Source organism: Condylura cristata, unplaced genomic scaffold, assembly GCF_000260355.1.
Source record: "Condylura cristata isolate star-nosed mole 26May11 unplaced genomic scaffold, ConCri1.0 scaffold00002, whole genome shotgun sequence".
NCBI lineage: Eukaryota > Metazoa > Chordata > Mammalia > Eulipotyphla > Talpidae > Condylura > Condylura cristata.
This window is the reverse complement of record NW_004567103.1, coordinates 49265032-49287516: the sequence shown is the minus strand read 5'-3', so window position 1 is coordinate 49287516 and position 22485 is coordinate 49265032. Positions and strand designations below refer to the sequence as shown.

General features: G+C 33.5%; 1 protein-coding gene across 2 annotated transcripts in view; it reads right to left on the bottom strand.

The window, feature by feature from the left end:
* SCN9A (sodium channel, voltage gated, type IX alpha subunit) overlaps positions 1-22485 on the bottom strand; it is a 123325-nt gene that overhangs the window by 67942 nt on the left and 32898 nt on the right. Inside the window, exons 2-6 of one of the 2 annotated variants that reach the window (XM_012726128.1) lie at positions 7277-7584; positions 3113-3231; positions 2699-2788; positions 2038-2166; positions 555-646 (exon numbers count right to left, since the gene is read on the bottom strand). In XM_012726128.1, coding sequence (XP_012581582.1) covers positions 555-646; positions 2038-2166; positions 2699-2788; positions 3113-3231; positions 7277-7534 — 688 coding nt within the window. In that variant the 5' untranslated portion in view covers positions 7535-7584. Of the gene's footprint in view, positions 1-343; positions 436-554; positions 647-2037; positions 2167-2698; positions 2789-3112; positions 3232-7276; positions 7585-22485 lie in introns of both variants that reach the window. The other variant, XM_012726122.1, reaches the window with a different exon arrangement.

Sequence of the window (22485 nt, the reverse complement as noted above, 5' to 3'; positions counted from 1 at the left end):
GAAGAAGTTAAAAAAATCAGTGTGCCATGCAAACTCCCCATGCTGTTATTTATTATCTCTTCTTAACTATATGAAAAGTGACTAAGACAAATTGAAATTTTCATTCCTGGAGAAGCAAAATAGAAAATGAGCAGTTAAACAGGAGAGAAAATTTCAAGTTGAGATGTGAGCCCAGTAGCCATCTTCATCCTCTAAGATTCATGCAATTGATTAAACGCAAAGGCTGACTTTTAAAATGATTATGAAAAGCATAAATCGAATTTAATGAAAGTTGCATAAGTCAAAATCTTTGTCTTTCTTCCAAAAGCTCAAAGTCAGCCCTGGTGTTTAACCCCACTCTCACCTGGAATGACTGAAATTGTTTTCAGTGCTCGGAGAACTCTGAATGTTCTCAACGCTGAGACATTGCCCAGGTCCACAAACTCTGTCACATATCTGTAATAGGGGAGTTTATACACAAACACATTGACAACACACACACAAACAGACAAAGAACAACTCCCAAATAGTTGGAGTTATGAGTGGCCTAATGCTTCACATCAATCACTTCTTACCTGGGATTACAGATATAGTTTTCAAAGCTCTCAACACTCTGAAAGTTCGAAGAGCTGAAACATTGCCTAGGTTTACAAATTCTGTTAAATACCTGTAGAATTAAATCAGAGTTATTCAAAATTTTTATAGAGTCTATGATACTTACCTGACCCTTAAGTCAAGGTATTTTCTATGTTTGGAACTTTTTAAAAAATGTATAGTTCTACAAATCTTTCTCTTTTTTTTTTCCTTCCAACTACAACCAAATTAAGTTTATCTGACTCACTTAAGGCATGCAAATACAAATATATTATTAAAAAATGGTTTTATGTACCTAAATTCCTAAATAATTAAATGCTTTGATTTAGATTTCAACTTTAATGGTAGTGTAGTTACTAAGTATCCTACAAAACATCTATGACAAATCGAAAAACTCTATGCTAATTGCCACAAAAAGTCACATATACTCCATGCCTATGAGATGTCAGACTGAGCAAATCCAGCGAGGAGACATAGCTGAATAGATTCCAGGAGAAGGAAATGGGAAGGATCACTTTTTAGGGTAATGAATATACTCTGAAGTTACAGAGTGGTAATGGTCACACAATTTTTGTGGACATACTAAATATATAAAACACTGAATTTTCTTCTTCGAAAGGATAAATTTTATGGTATCTACATTGTGTCTCAAAAAAAAAAAAAAAAAAAAAGGAGATCCTGAGAGGAGGCAGCCTTCTTTGACTCAGGAGAAGTGCAGTAGTCATGGGACTCTCCTGAGTCAGCCTGACGGACTAGGGGGGGACAGGGCGATGGAATTGGGGACTAAAATTTTAAGACCTGTATGTACTGTCTAAATATTTCCAATGAATGTGCATTACATTACATATTCAAGATAAGAGGGAAAATATTGTATCTTGGTTTGAGATTATAAAAAAATAATCTCTTCTGACAAATATACACTTGGGAAATATCATTATGAATAATTAACTGTGAAAATTAACTGTGGATATGGATACATATGTAAAATTAACTGTGGATATGGATACATATGTAATAAACATACAGTGCATAAGTTTGAGTTTAGTAAGTAGAGACTACTTACAAAAGGTTTATTCTTGAACAGTGTTAATAAAAAGAGCATTATAAGCATCATATTTATTAAAGACCTGAAGTTTGTTTGTTCTGTTCTTTTTTTTGATGTTCCTTACAGGTATTATTAATTTAGAATAACACTTGGGAAAAGTGTGAACCTAAATGACATTGTATTTACTATACATCCAAGTATTGAGCATGGAAGATGATGATGTCATATATCTTTGAGTTAGAAATACTCTTTCTGAAAAAACTTAACATTTGCTTATCAATGACAATCTTTCATATAGCAGTTCTGAAATGTAACCATTATAGGTAGGAAATGTCAGACTCCGAAAGTAAATCCTTAATGGAAAATTGTGTAGTTGAGATTATCATGATTTGACATCTGAAAATAATGAAAATACTTACGCAAAAACAATAACGACAAAGTCCAGCCAGTTCCATGGGTCACGAAGGAAAGTGAATTCTCCTACACAGAAGCCTCTAGCAAGGATTTTTATGAGTGATTCAAAAGTATATATTCCAGTAAAAGTGTACCTAAGCACAAGAATGCATTGGGATGGTCAGGGGGACAAGAAAAAAGCACCATAGGAATCTTTATGATTTATTTTATCCTGACCAACTAAAGGAAGTCCTTTATTGTAATGTGTCTTTGTTTTATGGGACTCAATGTGTTTGAAAAACTACAATCAAAATATTTCCTAAATTTAAGATTTACATATCTGAAACTTCTAGAAAGTAGAGGCAGTTAAATAACTAAGGATGTAGGTACTAGATGGGCTTAGAATATACCCACGTTGATCCTATCAAAAATACACTTAACAATAAGAATGAAGGATATCTAGAACTCACTCTTTTAAAAGATATAGTAGTATCCAGTTATTTTATTCTTTTGCCTAGTAGGTTAAATATTGTAGTTGTGAAAAAAACATAACTGAAAGAAAAGCAACTATGTCATGCAGGAAGATAAACATCACAATTTTTACATGCAATAATTTGCTGGTAGGAAAAAGGAAGTATAAAAATGATAGTATTAAGACTATATTAAAATGTACTTATACCCACTTACTCTACATTCTTGGTCCAATCTGGAGGGTTATTCAGGGTCATAAAGATGCAGTTTGTCAGAATAGTGCACATGATAAGCATGCTGAATAATGTAGCTTAGAATCAAGGAATATAATAAAAGAGCATAATGGAAACTTTGAACATATGATGATACTCCTTTAATGTATGTAACTTTTCTTTAGAAACAAATTCTAAGTGAATGTATACATTCAACAACAAACTCTTTGAATAAGGGAGTCAAATTATCCTAAAGCACTAAAATTGTCTATCCCCCAACTTTCTCAGATTCCAATTCCAATCATGCTAAATTGATAATCTACAACTAAAGTCTTTTCTGGTGCAAAAAGAACTGAAATCTTTATTTAAATAAAACAGCAAAAACATTTAAAATACCATTACATTTTAAAAAGGATATGAATGTACTAAAATCTTAATAGATATTCTTCGTAGAGGACTGAAAGGAGAGAGCATGTACAAAGCAGGTGCAGCATTGAAACGGAAGATTGCTTTGCCTTTGTTCAACACAATGAAAGTCTTCAGGAGCAAAAGGAAAACAGCATTGAAATTGCGTATTTCAGTTTCATTCTAGAACATTAATATCAGCAATTTACAAATTTACATGGTAGTGTTACATTAAAGAAACATGTGCATGTATAAATTAGTTCTTACTTATATGTCATATAGTACATTTCAGTTTATTGAGAATTGAGCTATTGAGAAGTACATATGGCTTAGAGCACCGCAAATAGTTTCTTAATTGTATGTGACAATAGTCTCAAAAATTTTAACATTTTCAGATGCTCTTCCAGGTTATTTCACCATATCAGTTATGTCTAAACATAATTTAAGGGAATTTCACTTTTACAGTGAAAATTACTTTTAAAATTTACACCTAGCCTTTTCTTATCTCTCAATACACGATGGTTTAAAAATTCATTCAGCCATTATTTTCTATGATTGTATAGTAAGTATGACACAAGAGACAATGCAAGGGGTCTAAACATAAATGAGGCATGGGTTTGCATGCAAAAACTTCTAAAAACTGAAAAGAATCAATAACTCTAGCACAAGGCAAGATGTGACAGGCATACTGGGAAATGGAAGAGCATCTGGGTGAAGAGACAACAGAGTCACATGTCTATCAGAATTATCTGGGAGACTTCATGAACCAGAGGTAATTTGGCCTAACATGACATTCACATAAGTACATAAGCTTGGTAAAATCAAGTGACCTTGCACTTGTAATTGCACTTTAAAATAGTGTGCAATTTAAAATAAAATTTTTAATTTTGATTCACATTTTATATACCCAGAAGTTAATAAGTAAAGAAAATAGCTATGCCTATGAAATTTGGATGATCAGTATGGACCTTTTCAGTAAATTCAAAAATCCTAGGTAGGATGATCCTACTTACATGGCAGGTCTAGTTGGAGAGGTGTGACTCCCTATCTCTAAATCATAAACAGAATTAAAAAACCAATAATACCTCAATAAAAGTTCCTAATAGAAAATGCATGTAGATGTTATAGTATTAATTACTTCTTTTAATTTGGCTCATTTACTAAGAATTTTTAATGCAAAGTTAAAAAATTATGATACCTAAAGGTCACAGACTTCAGAGGCAGACAAATCTGACGGTACATACCAGAGCCATCACCTAGTAGCCTGAGAGCTTAAGTTTCTGCTTACACTGTAAATTCTTAGTAAATGGTGGGAGCAGTTGCTGATATTGTAGGTTTTATAGTAAGTACCAAGGATATGAAAATAGTAAGATAATGTACCTGTTCTCTAAAAACCCTGAACAGAGAGTGACTGGTAATTTATCATTTCTTAAAGATACAGACTTTCACTATACTGAAAATATTCATAACAGTATTAAAATGCACCCCACATATTATACATTCACCCCACATAAAAACAGTCTTAACTTCGATTGTCAACTTATTCAGTATTATTTGCTTTAACAAACTATTGATGATTACCCTCAGATAAAAGTTAAAATGTGAACTAAGAGCAATTCAGGATTAAGATTTTGAATCTCAGTGATAACTATAATATAGAAGAAATAAAATTTTTTGTCAATTAGTATGAATAACTTGCAACATCAAGGAATTAATACACAGAGAAGTTAACCTTAAATTTTTAAGTGGAAAATCAAAAAAAAAAAAGTTTTAGAACATTTGAGGATCTAGAAAAAGGTACAGATACCTTTGATTTTTTAAAGCCCCAAACCTAAAGAAAATAACAAGACTCACTTATTTCTTTTGGTATTTGCCTACATATTAAGAATTGAGGACCTTACAAATGAGATTATTCTGTTTGACCAATTTCCACCCAAGTACATTGAACAAATGTGGGGTATCCTTCTATTGGCATTCTGTTGAATGGAGCTGTGGTCAAGACAAAATGATAGGTCCCTGACCCAAATACTCTCTACTTACTAGTTCATCACATAATTACTACTCTTATATTAGCTAATAAAACTGTTATCCTCCATTCAAATGAAAATATTTTCTCCCTGCTTTCCAAATCATTTCAAGCCAAAGTAAGTTTACATCTCTGAGGTGAGGATTGTCCTAGCAATATTCCTTCCCTCCTGAAGGGGTAGCTAGATAAGTAACACCAGGTCCCCCATTTTTGGAGACATCCACACATAGCTAAGAATTTTTCAGAATAAAACAATAAAATGAGAGAATACTTTTTTATTTTGCCTGCTTCATTGCTTATTCACTCCTCATCCATTTTTGTAAAGCTATTAAGATGATAGTTGCTGTATAACAAAGACTAAAATATACTAAGGTGTAGGGACTCAAACCAATCTGAATTTAAATACCTATAACAACTTAATAGTTTTGTAAATTAATTTACAACTTAATTTCTGTAAACACTTAATCTTATTTAAAATCAAGGTATTTCTCTTTCATCAAAATGTGATAATTGTACTAACTTGTAAAAAATCTAGTGCCTGACAAACCCCCAATACAAACTAGCATTCTTTCTGTTTCATAATATCCATTGGTTCATTAGAAGCTTTGTGATAATTTTGGGATTTCTTAGATGCTCTGATTTATATTGGGCACTATTAAATGGTTTTAATGTGAAGCAATATATTATGATACTCATAGCAATTACTACTGAGGTGGATGTGTCTTTACCATAACAAAGTACCTTCATCCTATGAAATATTTCTTGAGACATTTCAAGTTTACTTTCTTTAATTGCTACAAGTCATTTGCTATAAAAGTCCCTCTTATTTGCATCTTGATGACTTCAAACATGCATGTATATTCTTTGTTTAAATGGAACTTAGACTCTTTCTTGACCTCTCAAATATAAGTCTACATGTGCTGTGTGGCAAAGGACTGATAGAAAAAATTATACTTTCCTCATCCTTTACTGTCTAATCTTTATCATCTTCAACCTGACTGTATTGCTGTGTGAGAAGTAATGGTAATTCTCTCTCTTCATTTCCCTAGTAAAACAAACTTTAGAGTAGCTGTTTCAAACTTTCTTCCATCTCATTAATACAGGCAGCACCTTCTCAGCTCTGCAACCTTCATCAAGGACTCTCCAAGGATAATTTCTACTCTTGAAGTGTGAAAAATAGTGAGACCATTTAATAGGCATATCCCTCTGATGTCTCTACATTTACTTTAATCTATTAGGAATTCTTAAATTTATTCCATTTTCCCTTTAGGCTTCAGACAATATGATTTTGTTCTACTTTCCTAATGCAAATACAGAATCTATGGTAGCTTGACCTTATCTGTTAAAATCATCAACCCTTACAGTACTTCAACATTCATTGTTTTTCAATCTGAGAGTAAATTTACTTTACTTTCAAACATGCTCTTTTGTTAAAAAATATTTTTGGTGTATTTCGCTCTTCAAGAACCATCTTTCTGGTGGTAAATTTCATGTATGCATGTACTGGTAAAATTTCCTCTTTGTATTTGTAATCCACCACTACCTTGCTTTGATTTTTCTATCATCCAAACACAAACTGTTGTCAAAGTTACCAAATCACTTTCGTTGTTCATTCTAACAGCTTTTACCTACAACTTTCAGGGTAATTTTATGGGATACTCAACCCCCTTTTTTGAACAATGGAAAATATTTTCATTTGTGTCCTACTTCTCTGAAATTCCTTTCTATCCAACACCTTAAATGAAATGTCTCTTATAAACTCCATTATTAATTGAGTGATCATATATAGTCCCATGACTCAACGGTACCTCCATGCACATGTACTCTAGATCATATCTCCAGATTTCATTTTCAAATTGACACTTATTTTGTTCCTATCTGTATGTGTTTATGTCATGTCCAAAAAGGCAGACCATTACACTGAACAATTTTAAAAGATGAAAGAAACCAAAAGTATTTTGTGGCTGTCAGAACCAGTTTTGATAAAAAATTAGAAAAAGGACATATTCTGAAAAGTCTACACATACATTTTACTGAACATCATTGTCACAATGTCGTTTTTCACTAACATCCACTTAAACTCAATTTAAATTATCTTTTGTATAGAAAAAGCCAACAGAGATGCCATGCATGCAGTCACAGGAAACTAACCTTTTTATCTGCATAGTACGGGTCCAGGTCCTCCAGGGGCTCTGACACCATGCCAGGAGGGATGTCACCATAGATGAAGGGCAGCTGCTTGCCGGCTTCCAAGTCACTGCTTGGCTTTAGAGCTTCTTCTTCTTCATCTTTCTTTTCTTCTTTGGGTTCCTTTGCTTTTCCTTCAGCAATACGTTGTTCAATAAGGGCAAGAGACTGTTTTGTAAAGTAGACAAAACTCTGAGATCCTGGGGGAGGCAACATTGCCATCTTTTCATCCTGTATAATTTATTTCCCCTTGAGTTCCTTACATCAGAGGCCTAAGAGGAAACACAAGAATAAAACCTTAACTGTTTGCCAGGCAGGAATGGCACATTAAATAATTGTTCTTCTGCTACAGTTCTGTTTCTACTAGTTACTACTAGTACATTTCAGTTTCAACTATAAGAATAATATTTTTCACAGAATCATTATCGACTTAACATTTAAGCATATACTAAGACTTATTTTTCATACTCTATAAACATTTTTTCATTGAAATAACATTATAATATGTTCTTCATTGAGAATTAACATGTGTATATCCTACATTAACTTCAAGTTCAATTCTATCCTTCACCATATCATTATTCCTTTTTGTGCCAATTTACCTACTCTTCCCTTGTGGTAACCACAAATTGCTCATAGAGTCCAAAGGTTTGTCTTTGTTCTTATACAACATATATGTGAAATCATATGTATCTGTTTTTGTCTGTCCTATTTCACTATATACTTCCTTCTAGGTCTATTCATGTTGAGGGAAATCACAGGATTTTATAACTGAGTAGTATTCAATTTTGTGTGTGTATGTATCTATTTTAGATATTTTCTTTCTCTACTATCAGTTAAAGGTACTCAGGTTGTTTCCAGTTCTGGGCTACTGTAAATAATTTTGCTATAAACATGGGATTGAATATATCTCTTCCAATTACTGTTTTTGCATATTTCTGGATACATACCCAGAAGTAAGATAACTGGATCATATGGAATTTCTGTTTTTAATTTGAAGACTCTCAACACTACTTTTCATAATGATTATGCCAATTTACATTGCCACCAACACTGTCAACACATCCTCTCCAACACTTGTAAAACCAACAATATCAAAACCATCTTGTGAAATAAACCATCAGCAAAATAAGTATAAAAGGAGTTTACTTCAGTATATTAAAGGCCATATATTAATAACCGCAACCAATATCACAATAAATAGTGAAAACTGAAAGCCTTTCCTCTAATACCAGCAACAACACAAGCATGTCCACTCTCTACTATTCAGTATAGTGTAGGTAGGCCTAGCTAGAGCAATTTTACAAGAAAAAAATTTAGAGTCTCCAAACTATAAAGAAGTAAATCTTCACTATTTGCAGATCACATAATAATAGAGAAAACATTAAAAACACCATTAAAAAGCTATTAGAGGCCCTCCCTGGTGGCACAGTGGGTTAAAGCACAACACTGAGAAGCTAAAGCCACTTCCTCATGAGTTCGATTCCCGCCTGCCCTGGAGGTGACCACATGGCATGGCAGACCTCTCCTGGCCCGCCCGCTGCTCCCCTCAGCAGTGTACTTCATGGATCTGCCTGATGTGCTCCCCACTCTGTCTCTGGTGAAGCCTCTAGCAGCCCCTGAGCCTCTGGACTGTACCCCAGTTCTGTATGCACAAATAAATAAATCTTTAAAAAAAAAGCTATTAGAAATAAATTAATTCAGTAAAGTGGTAGGATATTATATGATTAATATCCAAAAATCTGTTCTATTTCCATGTGCAAAAAGTGAAATAGCAGAAAGGAAAAAAAAATCTCATTTGTATTCATATCAAAAGAACTAGAGGCCTTGGAATATACTTAATATGAAAGGTAAAAGGCATACACAGACATAAACTATTGTTGAAAGAAACAGAAGAAACAAAGAGATGGAGTAGAGATAACTGTTAAAATTGCTATGCTACTTAAAGCAAGGTAGAGTCAATGCAACCCCTATCAAAATTTCAATGATATTCTTCACAGAAATAATTAAAAAAAAGGCATAAAACTTATCTGGAACAACAAACCAATCGAAATAGCAAAAATATTCCTGAAAAAGAAGGAGGCAAAAAAGTGGAGTGATTCTATAAGCAATAGAAATTAAAGCAGCTTGGCCCTGGAGTAAAAAGAGGGGCAGCAAACAATGGAATGGAACTGAGAGCCTGAGAGTGGAGAGGAGGGGGAGAGAGGATGGAGTGGGAACACAAACACAAACACACACACACACACACACACTCACAAGGACAACTAGTTTGTGACAATGACACCATGAGCTTACAATGGCACAAGAAAATCTTTCATAAATGGTGCTGGGAATCAAATAACCATATGTAAAAGAATGAAACTAGATGGCTAACACCGGACAAAAAATTAATTTAAAATGTATTGAGACTTAAATGTAAGGTCTAAAACCATAAACATCTTTATTTTTAAATTTAAACTTAAAACTTCACAATTTTAAAGTAAAAAAGTGACAATTTCATAGGGTATTTTTTAAAATTCCTTTTACTTTTCATCTGTATCCACCGTCAGTGCAATTCCACTCAGCTTTCCTCTTTTAAAAGTCTATGACGGTGCCTCTTATTCAACAGCCTCCAAGTTCTTCCCTGTCTCTCTGAGCACATGACCCTCTTCCATCCTCCATCTTTTAATATGCTTAAATTCTCTGTTACTTTCACTTTTGGAAAGCTAATTACTGTGAAATGAGGTTGTGGAAGACTGTTTTACTCATATTTGCTAACAATATCCCTCTACAGTCAGGACATAAATATATTTCCATTTTGAATTAAAACAAAGTGTTTTAGGAAAAACAAATATGGGAAATGTTTGTGATAGATTCAATTTAGTAAGAAATGAAACTACTCTGATAGGAATTAAAACTATGATTGCCATAATTTATATATATGTATATAAAATATTTAATATATATATATTTATGTTTATATATATAGTATGCATACACATACAAATCATCAAAGGAAAGGGAAACTTTTATTTTATTATTATATATTTTTAAAATATATTTATTTATTTATTTATTTATTTATTTATTTTTAAAGATTTATTTATTTGTGCATACAGAACTGGGGTACAGGCCAGAAGCTCAGGGGCGGTGAGAGGCTTCACCAGAGACAGATCGGGGAGCAGAACAAGCAGATCGACGAAGTACACTGCTGAGGGGAGCAGCGGGCGGGTCAGGCGAGGTCTGCCATGCCATGAAGTCACCTCTGGGGCAGGTGGGAATCGTAGGGAAGTGCGGACGTGGTTTTAGATACTCAGTGCTGTGCTTCAACTCACTGTGCCACCAGGGAGGGCCAATATATTTGTTTATTTTTATCTTTGCATAGAAGATCTGGGATATGGGCCGGGGTTGGGGGGGGTGTTGTGAGAGGATTCGCCTGAAACAGAGTGGGGAGCAGAACAGGCAGATTTAATGAAATGAATTGTTAAGGGGAGCTTTGGGCAAGACAGGAGAGGTCTGCTGCATAATAAATACCAGGGATTGAACTCAGGCCATAACAGTGTTAGCACTGATACTTAACCCCTGGGCTACCAGGGAGTTCCTGGAAAGACAAAATTTAAAATGTGGAAAATTCATGTTTCTCTATAGTTTTGAATGTCAGAAACAAAAGAGCTTGAAAAATAACATTTCTTACTTTTAATAGAACAGACTTATTGTTTTAATGTCAGTTATTTGTATAACTCCTCCATTAGAAAGTATTACATGCTTACTTTTGGCGCTAGACTGACCAAGAGTTGGAGTACACTAACTTCCAGTACATGAGCCCACTAGATGATTTTCCCCTCAGAATTTGGGCACAGTAAAAGCACGGCCCTTTACCAGAAATTTATGTACTTAAAAAAAGGTCATACATCAGTTTAAAGACAATAAAAAATGATCATTCTACAATGTAATGATGTGTTTTAAAATTTATAAAGCATATTTAACTGTTTTGAATAATGCTTTTTTATGGTTTCTTGGCATGGCATGTATCATCACATTTTTTATACTAACCAACCTTCATTTTAAATGTATTTACTGAACACTTAATCTGGGCATGTTACCATATTAGATATCTGATGCTGAAAGGGTAAGAAGAACAGTTTTTCTTTTTGAAATATTTAGGCTCTAAAAAGAGAAACCAATCACTGAATCATACAGCAAAGACAAGCCTAGTTTCCCTGTAGTGAAAAGTTTCTCAAATTTTTGGTATAAATTCATGGATACTTTTATTAGAGCCTCAAGAATGGAAACCTACAAGTCTTCTATAATAGGCCAGCAGATAAAGCAACATTTCATGGAATAGAATATATTAACAACTACACAATGACACATTTGAAAATAAGGAAACACCCCTATTTACAGGTTCAGTATTAAGAGCAAATAAGAACAAGGTTGGTCCACTCCACAGGTTACAAGTAGCTAATAGCATTGTTTGTGAAAAGAATTTGGATAATTAATTTACTAAGTGTTTGTTAGTTTACCCTTTTTTGAAAGTACTTTGCTAAGATTATTCACTACATTATTTCTGTAAATCAATACCAGTAAATAGATGAGAAAGCAAGTAGATAAACTCAAGGATTGTCTATTTTACAAAGTTCAGATGCTATTTTTCCATCATATTCAAGTATGAAGCAATGGGGTTTATCTCCATGATATTAACTGACTTGACTGAGGTAAGACACTAGGTATTGTTTTCATTTTTACTAGAAGCAAGGTGGAATTGAGGGAAAGGTAGACTCTTCTTACCTATCCCTTACACATATGCCTTAAATAAACTTTTAACATGTTTTTTCTAAAGTACAGTATAGAAAAATAATACTACAAAGCTATAGTAATAAAAGCAGAATGGAGCTGAAGTTAAAAAAATACCAGATCAATGGAAGAGGATTGAGGGTCCAGAAGTAAACATACATTGATAGATAGTTAATCTCTGACAAAGGAGCCAAAGGAGTACATTTGCAAAATGGAAATTTATTCAACAAATAATGTTGGAAAAACTGGACAGTTACATGCAAAAATATAGCCAGGTCACTTTCTTATACCCTATACACAAACTAATTCAAAATGGATTAATTACTTGAATGTAAGACCTGAAACCATAAAATCATAGAAAAAACCTTAGGCAAAACACTCCATGATATTGACTTCAGAGATATCTTTGGGGACTTGACTATAATAGCAAAGGAAATAAAAATAGAGGAATGGGACTACATCAAAATAAAAAGTTTTGGTAGAGAGAAATAAACTAGTGTTGAAATGAAAAAGACATCCTATAAATTGGGGAAAATATTCACATATTATATGATAAGGAGCTGATATATAACATCTACAAAGAACTCAAACAACTTAACACCTTTCCCTCTCCCCCCAAAAATAATGCAATCAGACATAAACAGAAGAACTAAATATACTTCATCTACACCTTCAATATTACAATCTCTGTTTGACAATTTATATCAATAGGTCTTGTACAGCTGAATTAACCTTTCTGAGTCTAGTTTACTAGTTGAAAAACAGAGTTGATAATCACTGCCATAAAGAGGATCACAATGGTTACCTGTACAAAGCACTTAGTAGAGAGTTTTGCATCATGTATAAATGGTACTACTTTGAAGTAGTAATATGTCTGATCCATCCATTTGAATTTCTCAATTTGGTCAGTTTCATAACATACCTGAAATTAAGAACTTTTAATTACATTAAGTTTGAAAATATTTTAAAGTTATAGTAAATTATTAGACTTTTAAACATGAAACCTTTCATATGTTTATGTGATATAAACAGAGATTTGATTCAGAGCAGTGATTAAGGAATAAGTTCTAGAGGTAAAAATTTTGTAATATAAACCCTAAATTCACCACTTACTAGCTATAGAACCTTGGATAGCCAAATTGTGCAATGTCTCTGAACCTAAAAACAGTGACGGACTGAAGGCAGTACCAGTCATTTTGGTCATTTTGTGAAATAGGCATTCTTGCATGAATATTGATTGCTCAGAAGCTTAGATTGGAGCTGAATTTCTATTAAGTGTATGAACACTTGCAAATTACTTTTTTCCCCCAATTGAGAGTTATGGGGTTTAGGAACTACGAGTATTATGTTTTTCTTTTTTTGAAAAATAAATATTAGTATTTCTTAACAGGCTCAAAAGGAAGTGAATTCTAACACGTGGTTCATCATCTGGGAGGCATTTAAGTATCATAATGCAGTCTCTGAATAGCGTGTAATCACAATCCCTTTATGAAAAAAAAAAAATCACAGTCTCTAGAGAGGTTTAGAGACTGCTGGTGCCTGCTATGACTCTGAACGTACTGTTCTGAAAACTTATTCTTAGAGCCAAATACCGGGAGCTGCCATCAGGAAGCTATTTTGAGAGATTTCTTAGTCCTTAGGATATTATGAAGACCCACATATAGGGATAAGCCCTGGTAGTATGAGGGTGAATTCAGCCTCAAAGGTGAAGTCAAAGTCCAGAGTGCATTATACCATGGAGGTCACCCTACCTTTCACCAACTGATTAGAGTCCAAATCACAAATCTTGAGAAACCACTGATGTGAATTCTAGCACCAATTCTTATCTAAATGACTGAAAAGGAGAAATGTGACTTGTACCCATCATCCACATTGGCAAAGGTCTCTGGGGCCTCTGTTATCTTCTTGGCACATGGTAGTTGCCTAATATTGGAACTCTAAAGAGCAATTCCCAAATGATGAGTAGTGTCAGAGTGTCAACATCTCAGGTAAGATGAGTGTGTATTCTGTCTACATACTCTCTAATATGAATTGTTCTTTTGTAATGATTATCAGCACACATTGTTTTATATATGAAATCTACAGCTAAAGAATGGAGTAAGTTATTCTCTTAAAAATATTTCCTATAAAAATTCGTCCTAAATTTTCACATGGCAACTTTCAACATTTCTTGTAGAAAGCAAGTAATGCTTGAAATTCTTTAATTATGATTAAAGGGATTAAGATATGATTATTACCTTATCCCAAGGAATAGAATAATTACATGCTGATAATTGTATAATAATCTCAGGCTCTATTTTACATTCCAACACTGAGTTCCTTATATGTAGCTAAATTAATTTCTTTTTGTATATAATTAAAATTGATCCAATAAAGCATCTTGATGATCTGAAAAAATATGAACCAAATTGGGTCAGGTCTAAATTATTTAAGTCAATGGAAAAATATAACAATAAGCAAAAAAAGAATGTTTTAGTAATGTTCATTGTTGTCAAGTGGAAAATTGGTTTTAAAACATCACTTCTCTAGAAACAGATGGTTCCCACTACTCAAAATTTGATTAGAATGCCATTTATCTTTAAAGCATTCTCAAAATACCTTACGATTTATATGTAAGCATTTCAAGAAGTTTGAAAAGACATCATTCCTAATATTAGTAGTGAAAATTCATTTTGGTAATATGTACACTTAATATGAAATGTTGGGGATGATATTTACATAATATCTTCCTTTTCCAAGCTTATAACCCCAAAGCCCCAGTCTACTTATGAGAAAAACTTCAGAAAAATTCCAGCTCTGCAAAATTTTAAAAAATACCTGACAAATACTTCTTCAAGTGGTTAAGGCCACCAAAAAAAAAGACAGTGTGAGAAATACCATAATCCAGAGATGCCTAAGGAGACATGCTAGTAAATGTAATGGCATAACCATTGGTAAGTTTCTTTAAAAATTCACAAGAATAATGTAAGAATATTCATTAATATTAATGTGTTGATATTCATTAATAATAATGTGTTGATATTAAATGTGACAAATGTATCACATTGACATAAATTGTTAATAATGGAGTGAACTCATATGGGGCACACAGAATATCTCCATAAGTTTTCCATAAACCTAACACTATACCAATTATTTTTTTTTAAATCATAGATGTAGAATTACACTATTATTATAAAACATTAATACTATCTCAGTAAAATTGACTGTTTCAAGTAAATGCATTGTCATTATGTTATCTATAATATATGGAAGTGGTAATAGTCCTACAAATTTGAACTACTTTTAATTAAAATGAGTCAAAATTAATACACTGAATAGTATTTCACATAGTACAAAATAGCATCAGTTTGATCAATATTGGCCATCTATTAGAAATGCTCATTAACTTTTTACAGTCATTGTGCTGGAAAGGATACTTTTCTATAAATGTGTGCCCCAATAGGTAAAGAGTGAGTTTACAACTTATAGACATAGCACTAGACTGGAGCCATGTCTGGTCCTAATTGTACTTGAATCACTATGACTAAGCAGGGTAAAAATACATCTGTAAAGGTTTGATGTGATTTTTTTGTTCTTTTAGAATGGGGTAGTTTTATTCACTCGATAGTGCTAAGTACTATAAACACTCTTTAAGTAATTAAATTAAAGCTTTATTACCTATCTGTCTTAATGACAAGTTAAGATATAAAAGACTCTTGGTTTCTGTGCTACTTCAAGGACTACTGAGATGAAAGAAAGTTCCCATCATCCTGATTTCTGAACACCTGACAATGTATGTTATCAAACCAAGACAACAGCTCCACCCTGGCTGTCAGGGACATATAATATCTTTTCTTAAAATCACAAAATAATTTGCCATCAGGATTTTAAAAATCCTCTCCTATGTTCAATGACATCCACTTCTTATTTTTTGTAATCATAAAATCAAAAATGTCATGGGGAAAGGGCATGGTCTCACCAGGAAATGGGTGCAATGCTTACTTAGAGTATGAACGCCATGATGTAAGTTCTCCTGCATGAGAACTAAAAAGCTTTCACATGAGTTCGACAGTTTTGTTCTGCAATTGTTCAACTAGCAGCAAAGGAAGCATTGGGATCTTCCTGCCCCAACCTCAATAAATGAATGGAATACTGAGGGGAGAGCGTAAGGGGCCCAATGGAACATAGTGGAGGATTTTTAGGGCACTGGTGGTTGGTAGAGTGTGAAAGTATGCAGGTGTAGTGGTTTGAACCTATAACCCTTGGAATAGATACAAGATGTAAGCCTACTGTAGCTGAATCAAGTTACTTTGAGGGAGGGGAAAAAAGGTGCTGTAATTAATTCTATTAAATTGATAAGGCAGATAAAGCTGAAACTTTCCAAGACAAGAGGAAGGAGAGAGAGAGAGAGAGAGAGAGAGAGAGAGAGAGAGAGAGAGAGTGAGACTGCCAAAGACCAAAGAACTGAATCTGGAGAATATAGGGGGAAAATACATTAAGCAAGATTTGAGTCCACCTCAATTTGTTCTCCTAATTCTAATGGAAAGACCTCTTTCATTTTACTAATATTTGCACACCTGATAATATCAATGGAGGAAGGAAAGAGAGTTATCCACCCTTGTAAGGAATACAATTAAAAAATTGGCTCCAACCTTGGCAGAATGACCACAGCCTCTCTGTGACAAACTAAGATCTTTCACCAAGAATAAATGCCACATCACCTTAAAACAGTATGCTGATAGGCATAAAATGGAACTATTCTGGGCAAGCTTAGATAAATGTTCATCTTGCTTTTGAGAGGTCTTTTGAAGCAATTACCAAATAGGATCCAATATCCTGGAATTGTTTTGTAACATTTTTCCTTTTTATGGAAGAATATGAACAAATTGTCTCAATCATCATTCTTTATCAAATTATACCACAATTATTATGTACTTCCTGAAAGATAGATTTTATGGCTGCACAGGCATATTAAAATAAACATAAGCAGAATTTAACTCTTCAATTTTTCAGATTTAATTCTTCTTAAATCTAACATTTTGGAATCTTGCTTAATAACATTGTACTGAGTCTGAGAGCCTGGGACCATTCAGATAACTGAAGATTCCCAACTTCAGACTGAAGATTGGAAGTTTAACAATGTACTCTCCATTAAAAAAAAGTCAGATTCAGGTTCCCTGTCTGCCCCTACTCCACCCCAGCAAATGGCAGAACTTGTTTAGAGTATGTTGGTTTGGGGGTCCCAGGGTACCCTTCCAGCTACACATTAACAGAAGTAGCATGGCTTATATCCAAATACTGCTTGGCATCACACTTAATATGCAATTAATAGTTTCTGACTTAGTCCACAGAAGAGAAGTGACTTTAATTTTGGCAGAACCTACAATACATCCTGAGTATGACTTTATCATTTTGAAAAATGTACAGATTTTTCTATCGTCCTACATCAAGCACTTAATCTAACCCTGCCTAATTTAAGTTCAGTAAAACCAATGGTTGTAATTCATTCTACAGAGGGATTTAGGTGATGACCTATTTGTTTTATCACCTCAAATTCTAAAATATGTGAAAACCTTTTAAAAATTACCTGTACATATGTTTGATTTTGCATATGTAATATGCAAAATATATATGCAAAATGATTGTGCCTATATCTATGTCTGATTACTCTATCAGGTTATAAAAATGACTGCCATATCTGCAAAATCATATGATGCTAACATTCTTTTCATATGGTCATTTGATTTTCTTTATCCTTCAACATGTGTTTTAAAAGTGATTACTAATTGCCAGACACAACGCCAGGTGCTGGGGACACAAATACAAACTAAGCAGCCTTGGTTCTTGTCTTCTGGGACCTTAGTCTATTGAGAATGCAGAGAGGAAAACAATTGCAAACTACAATTTGTAAGAAAGCAATGAGAATAGATAGAATGGCAGCTGACCTGGCCATAGGAAGGAAGCTTTTGGTCAGGGAGGAAAGTTGAAGTGAAGTTCAATAGAACTCTAAACCACTTCAGAATTCTCTGTATTATGGTCATAGAATTTCAGATGCTAGAAAAGCATCAAAAATTATTATTTTGGTGGGGAGGGGCTATCTATTACAAGTAGGCAGTACTTAAATTCAAATGTAATATGAGACTTTGAGAGCTACAGCACTTGAGATAAAATGTCTTTTGCTTCAAGTATATGAGGTTTATTCATTTGGTCATTCAGTTATCAGTCATCTGTATCTGTCTACACATAACTAATCAACATTGTATAATCAGATATTAATTTGCTTGTTTTAATGTAAAAGAAAATTGTAAATGTATACATATTGTGTGTACACATATGCATGCATACATCTAATTATATATATGAACACTATGAACACACATACATAGATATATATGTATGTACATATACACACACACATACACATATACACATATACAATCTAACATCCAATCTGCCTTTTTATCTGACGATATAGAAATTTACTATCACTCTTTGTAGTGGTGAAAGGATTTGAACCCTGCTGTTTACTAAGGTGAACTTCCTCTCAATCCTGACTAGTATAGTGAGGCCATATCTCCCAAGTTTATCCAAATGAACTCATGTGCCTTTTAGTTTGATATTAAACTGAATGACGCCAAAATTAAGGGCTAAGTATGGCTAGAAAACCTTTGTGCTGCAGACTTTGTGCACCTATTGTAGAGTCCAGCTGTGGCAGAATCACTTAGTAAAGGTCAGTCAACCCACATCCAGTTCTCCCTTGGGCCAACTCATTTTCCATCCAGCTCATTCAGCTTCCCCAAACCTTCCAGTAGCTGTGAAAATTCAACACTTTCCAGTAAACCCACATTTGCTTGAGATAGTCAATGTTTGTTTTTCTTGCTTACAGAGAATATTCCTGTTTAATATGGGGAAATTACTTTGACTCACTGTGTGAAAACTAGGTTATGCAAGAGCATGCTAATTTTAGAAAGGGCAGATTTGCTATGAGATTAAAGTATCTTTTTCTGAATTATATGAATTGTCTGAAATTAATTGACCTAAGAAATAATAGTTAAAAGAACAACAATGTAATCTATAAATACAGAGCCTATTTTATATTACTTAGTTTATAATATAGATATGATGATCATAGGTATAATCTCTATTAATAATATCAGTAGTCTAAAACTTCTATACAGACCAAAAATTGAGCTTTAACATTCTCTTTAAATATACTGTTGTCATTAGAGGCACAGGGAGGAGCCACCTCCATCCAAGTCTGTGGAGAAGTTCTTCATGAGAATTTAGCTTTTTAGATTCACCCCTGACTCTATGAATAGACCTTGCTAAGAATTAGGGGCAAAGCTGAGCCACCATGTTGACCATAAAACACAGAACACAGGCAACTAACTTCTAAAATAAGTAGATTTCACCCAATTGGTAATCTAAAAGTTCGACAGGAATTTGTGAAGACCTTCCTTCCATTGAATTATGATTGAAATTATTCAAATATGCTGAAGATTTCCTCAATAGTATTTGTTAAACAGCCAATGACTTACAGAATGTAAGAGAACCCAAAAATGTTGAAAGCAGGTAAAACTGTAAAACTCCTTTAACCATTAAGTTTGAAATGAATAAATGCTGAAAAGCATATATAGTTCATGACAATTACTTTACTGTCAATAACAGGGACATCAGATGCTTGGTATCATGTTCACAGTGGCAGAATAGCTAACTTATGCTTTGCTTCAACTTTGAATAGTCGTATTTTCAGCAAACATCCACCAAACTAATTTTACTTTTAGCTCAATTAGAAGAAAGATTGTTTGCTATGGTAATCTGGTAGGAAGGTGCCTGGGGAGCTGTTCAACATCTTAAAGAAATTTCTCTCACAATATAGAATTATAAGGTCCAAAATGTCAAATATGCTGAGTTGAGAAACCTGCACTTCATCTGGAGGCCACTAACAATGTCCAGAGTTCTGAGGAACTTGTTAATATGACTCTAATTGCTCTGTTTACATTGTAAATACCCTGAGGGGATGGCTAAGTTTTTCTCTCCTTCTCCCTGAGGGATATTGTAGGCTGTCAATAAATCCACCAAGAGTAATAACTGTCTTCAGTTATAATCATTCCATTGACTCTAGGTATGATTCATACTTTGGTACTGCTATCAGTACTCTTTAAAACACTAATTCAAAGGAGTATATGCATTCTTATGCTCATTGAAGCATTACTTAACAATAGTCAAGCTATGAAAACATCCTAAGAGCAGAAGGACAGAGAAGTGCATCAGAAAAATGTAATATACACATATATATATATACACACGTATGTATATAAACATTTTATACATAATATATTAAATATTATAATATTATGTAAACATTATATTCATAAAATATATATTTATATAATAAGTATATGTTACATATTATATGAACATATTTTATACATTATATATTGTATATATATATCAAACACATAAATACATACTGTGGAATACTACTCAGCTATTTAAAAAGAAAATAAAAAGATAAACTATTACCACTTGCAATAAAATGGCTGGAACTGATGGGGATTATGCTAAGTGAAATAATTCAGTAGTCATATATAGGACCAGAAAAGCAAAACAAAAGGTCAAATAAAGAGAAACCAATGTAAAGTTTAGAAATCTGACTGTATTGCTCAGGCTACCAGCGAGGGTAGGGGAGTGAATAGAACAAAGTGGGGAGAGAGTATAATGGACAATGGTGGAAAATCTGTACTTGGTGGTGGGATGGTATGGTGGCAATATCTAAAGGGGGAGAGCTTATACTTCTAATCACAAAAAGACTGATAAGCCAATGTTACTTCAATTAAAAAATGTTAAAAATAAATAAATAGAAAGGAAACCTGGGCTAAACAGGAACCCCTGGACATTGACCTTAATTTCTCGGGAAATATTGATGGATTAGTGCTATTATTTTTAAAGAATAAAAACATAGGGACAAGGGTTTGAGAAGGAGGTATTCAAATGACTATGAATTGACTAATGCAAGAAAATCATTACCTTTGTATTTTATAAAACTCACTTTTCTCATATTATAGCAGGTGAATACACAAGAGATCAGTTAGTAAATGAATGAAACAAACATAATTGGGGAGGCATAGTGGCATACTGAAGTGTAATGACTGGTGATATTTGAGAGATAATAAAAGTTAGAATTGACAGTTAAGTGGTACGTGAGGAATGAGATAAGAATCAAGGACTTCCTTTGGCAAAACAAATAAATTATTCCATGATTTCTTATGACAGGAAAACTACAAGAATGATTATTAAACAAAGGAGAAAAATAATGGATCTAGTTTGAACATAATGTGTTTGAGTTTCATGAGAGATTTATAAAGTTCCAATAATTAGGAAGCCATGTTGTCTAGAACTCATAATACTAACCTGGGTTGAAAATAATGACTTTGCACCATCACTATATAAAGAACTATTTGTTATTGACCAAGAAAATTTTTATTCTCAAGAATTTGGCAAAAACTTAAGAAAGACTTGTACACAGATGAGCACAAGACAAAGTATGTTATAAATGAATGGAAGTATTTAAAAAGTACCTTGGCAAAACAAGGAAGTAAAAGTTGGTAAAAGACAAGTTAGCATTCCACATAAAAACATGATTAGATGCAGATTTCTAAAGACTAAGTTGTCAAGATACCTTCTTTTTTTTTTTTTAAGATTTATTTATTTGTGCATACGGAACTGGGGTACAGGCCAGAGGCTCAGGGGCAGTGAGAGGCTTCACCAGAGATGGAGTTGGGAGCAGAACAGGCAGATCTACGAAGTACACTGCTAAGGGGAGCAGTGGGCGAATCAGGAGAGGTCTGCCACACCATGTGGTCACCTCCATGGCAGGCGGGAAACAAGCTCATGCAGAAGTGGCTTAAGCTTCTTAGTGCTGTGTTTTAACCTGCTGCACCACCAGGGAGGACCCAATACCTTCTTTTTAATCCTGATCTCAACATGTATTATTTATATCTCTTTGGTGAAGTTATGTAACTGAGTGTTTACTCATCTATAAAATGGGTATGGTATGGATGAAAGAGAGTTAATTAACATAAACAAGGTGACTTAGTGATATCACTGATATTTATCCTCTTTACCTGTTACCAAGAAAACAAAAGCCAAGAATTTAACTGAAGGTGAAATTATAGTGGAGAATGAAGAAGGGTAAGGTTAACCTTTTGTTCATAAGGACTTGAAGTTTGGGTTCCACAGGTTATGTAATACAAATATACATAGAAATGAAGAAAATGAATGAAGTTTCTAAATTGGATGCCAGATTATAGCTAAGAGAAATTAATTCAATATATTTTTTCTGGGAAAGAAATATTTTTATACCTCATTTATTTTGTCCTCTCTCTCTCTCTCTCTCTCTCTCTCTCTCTCTCTCT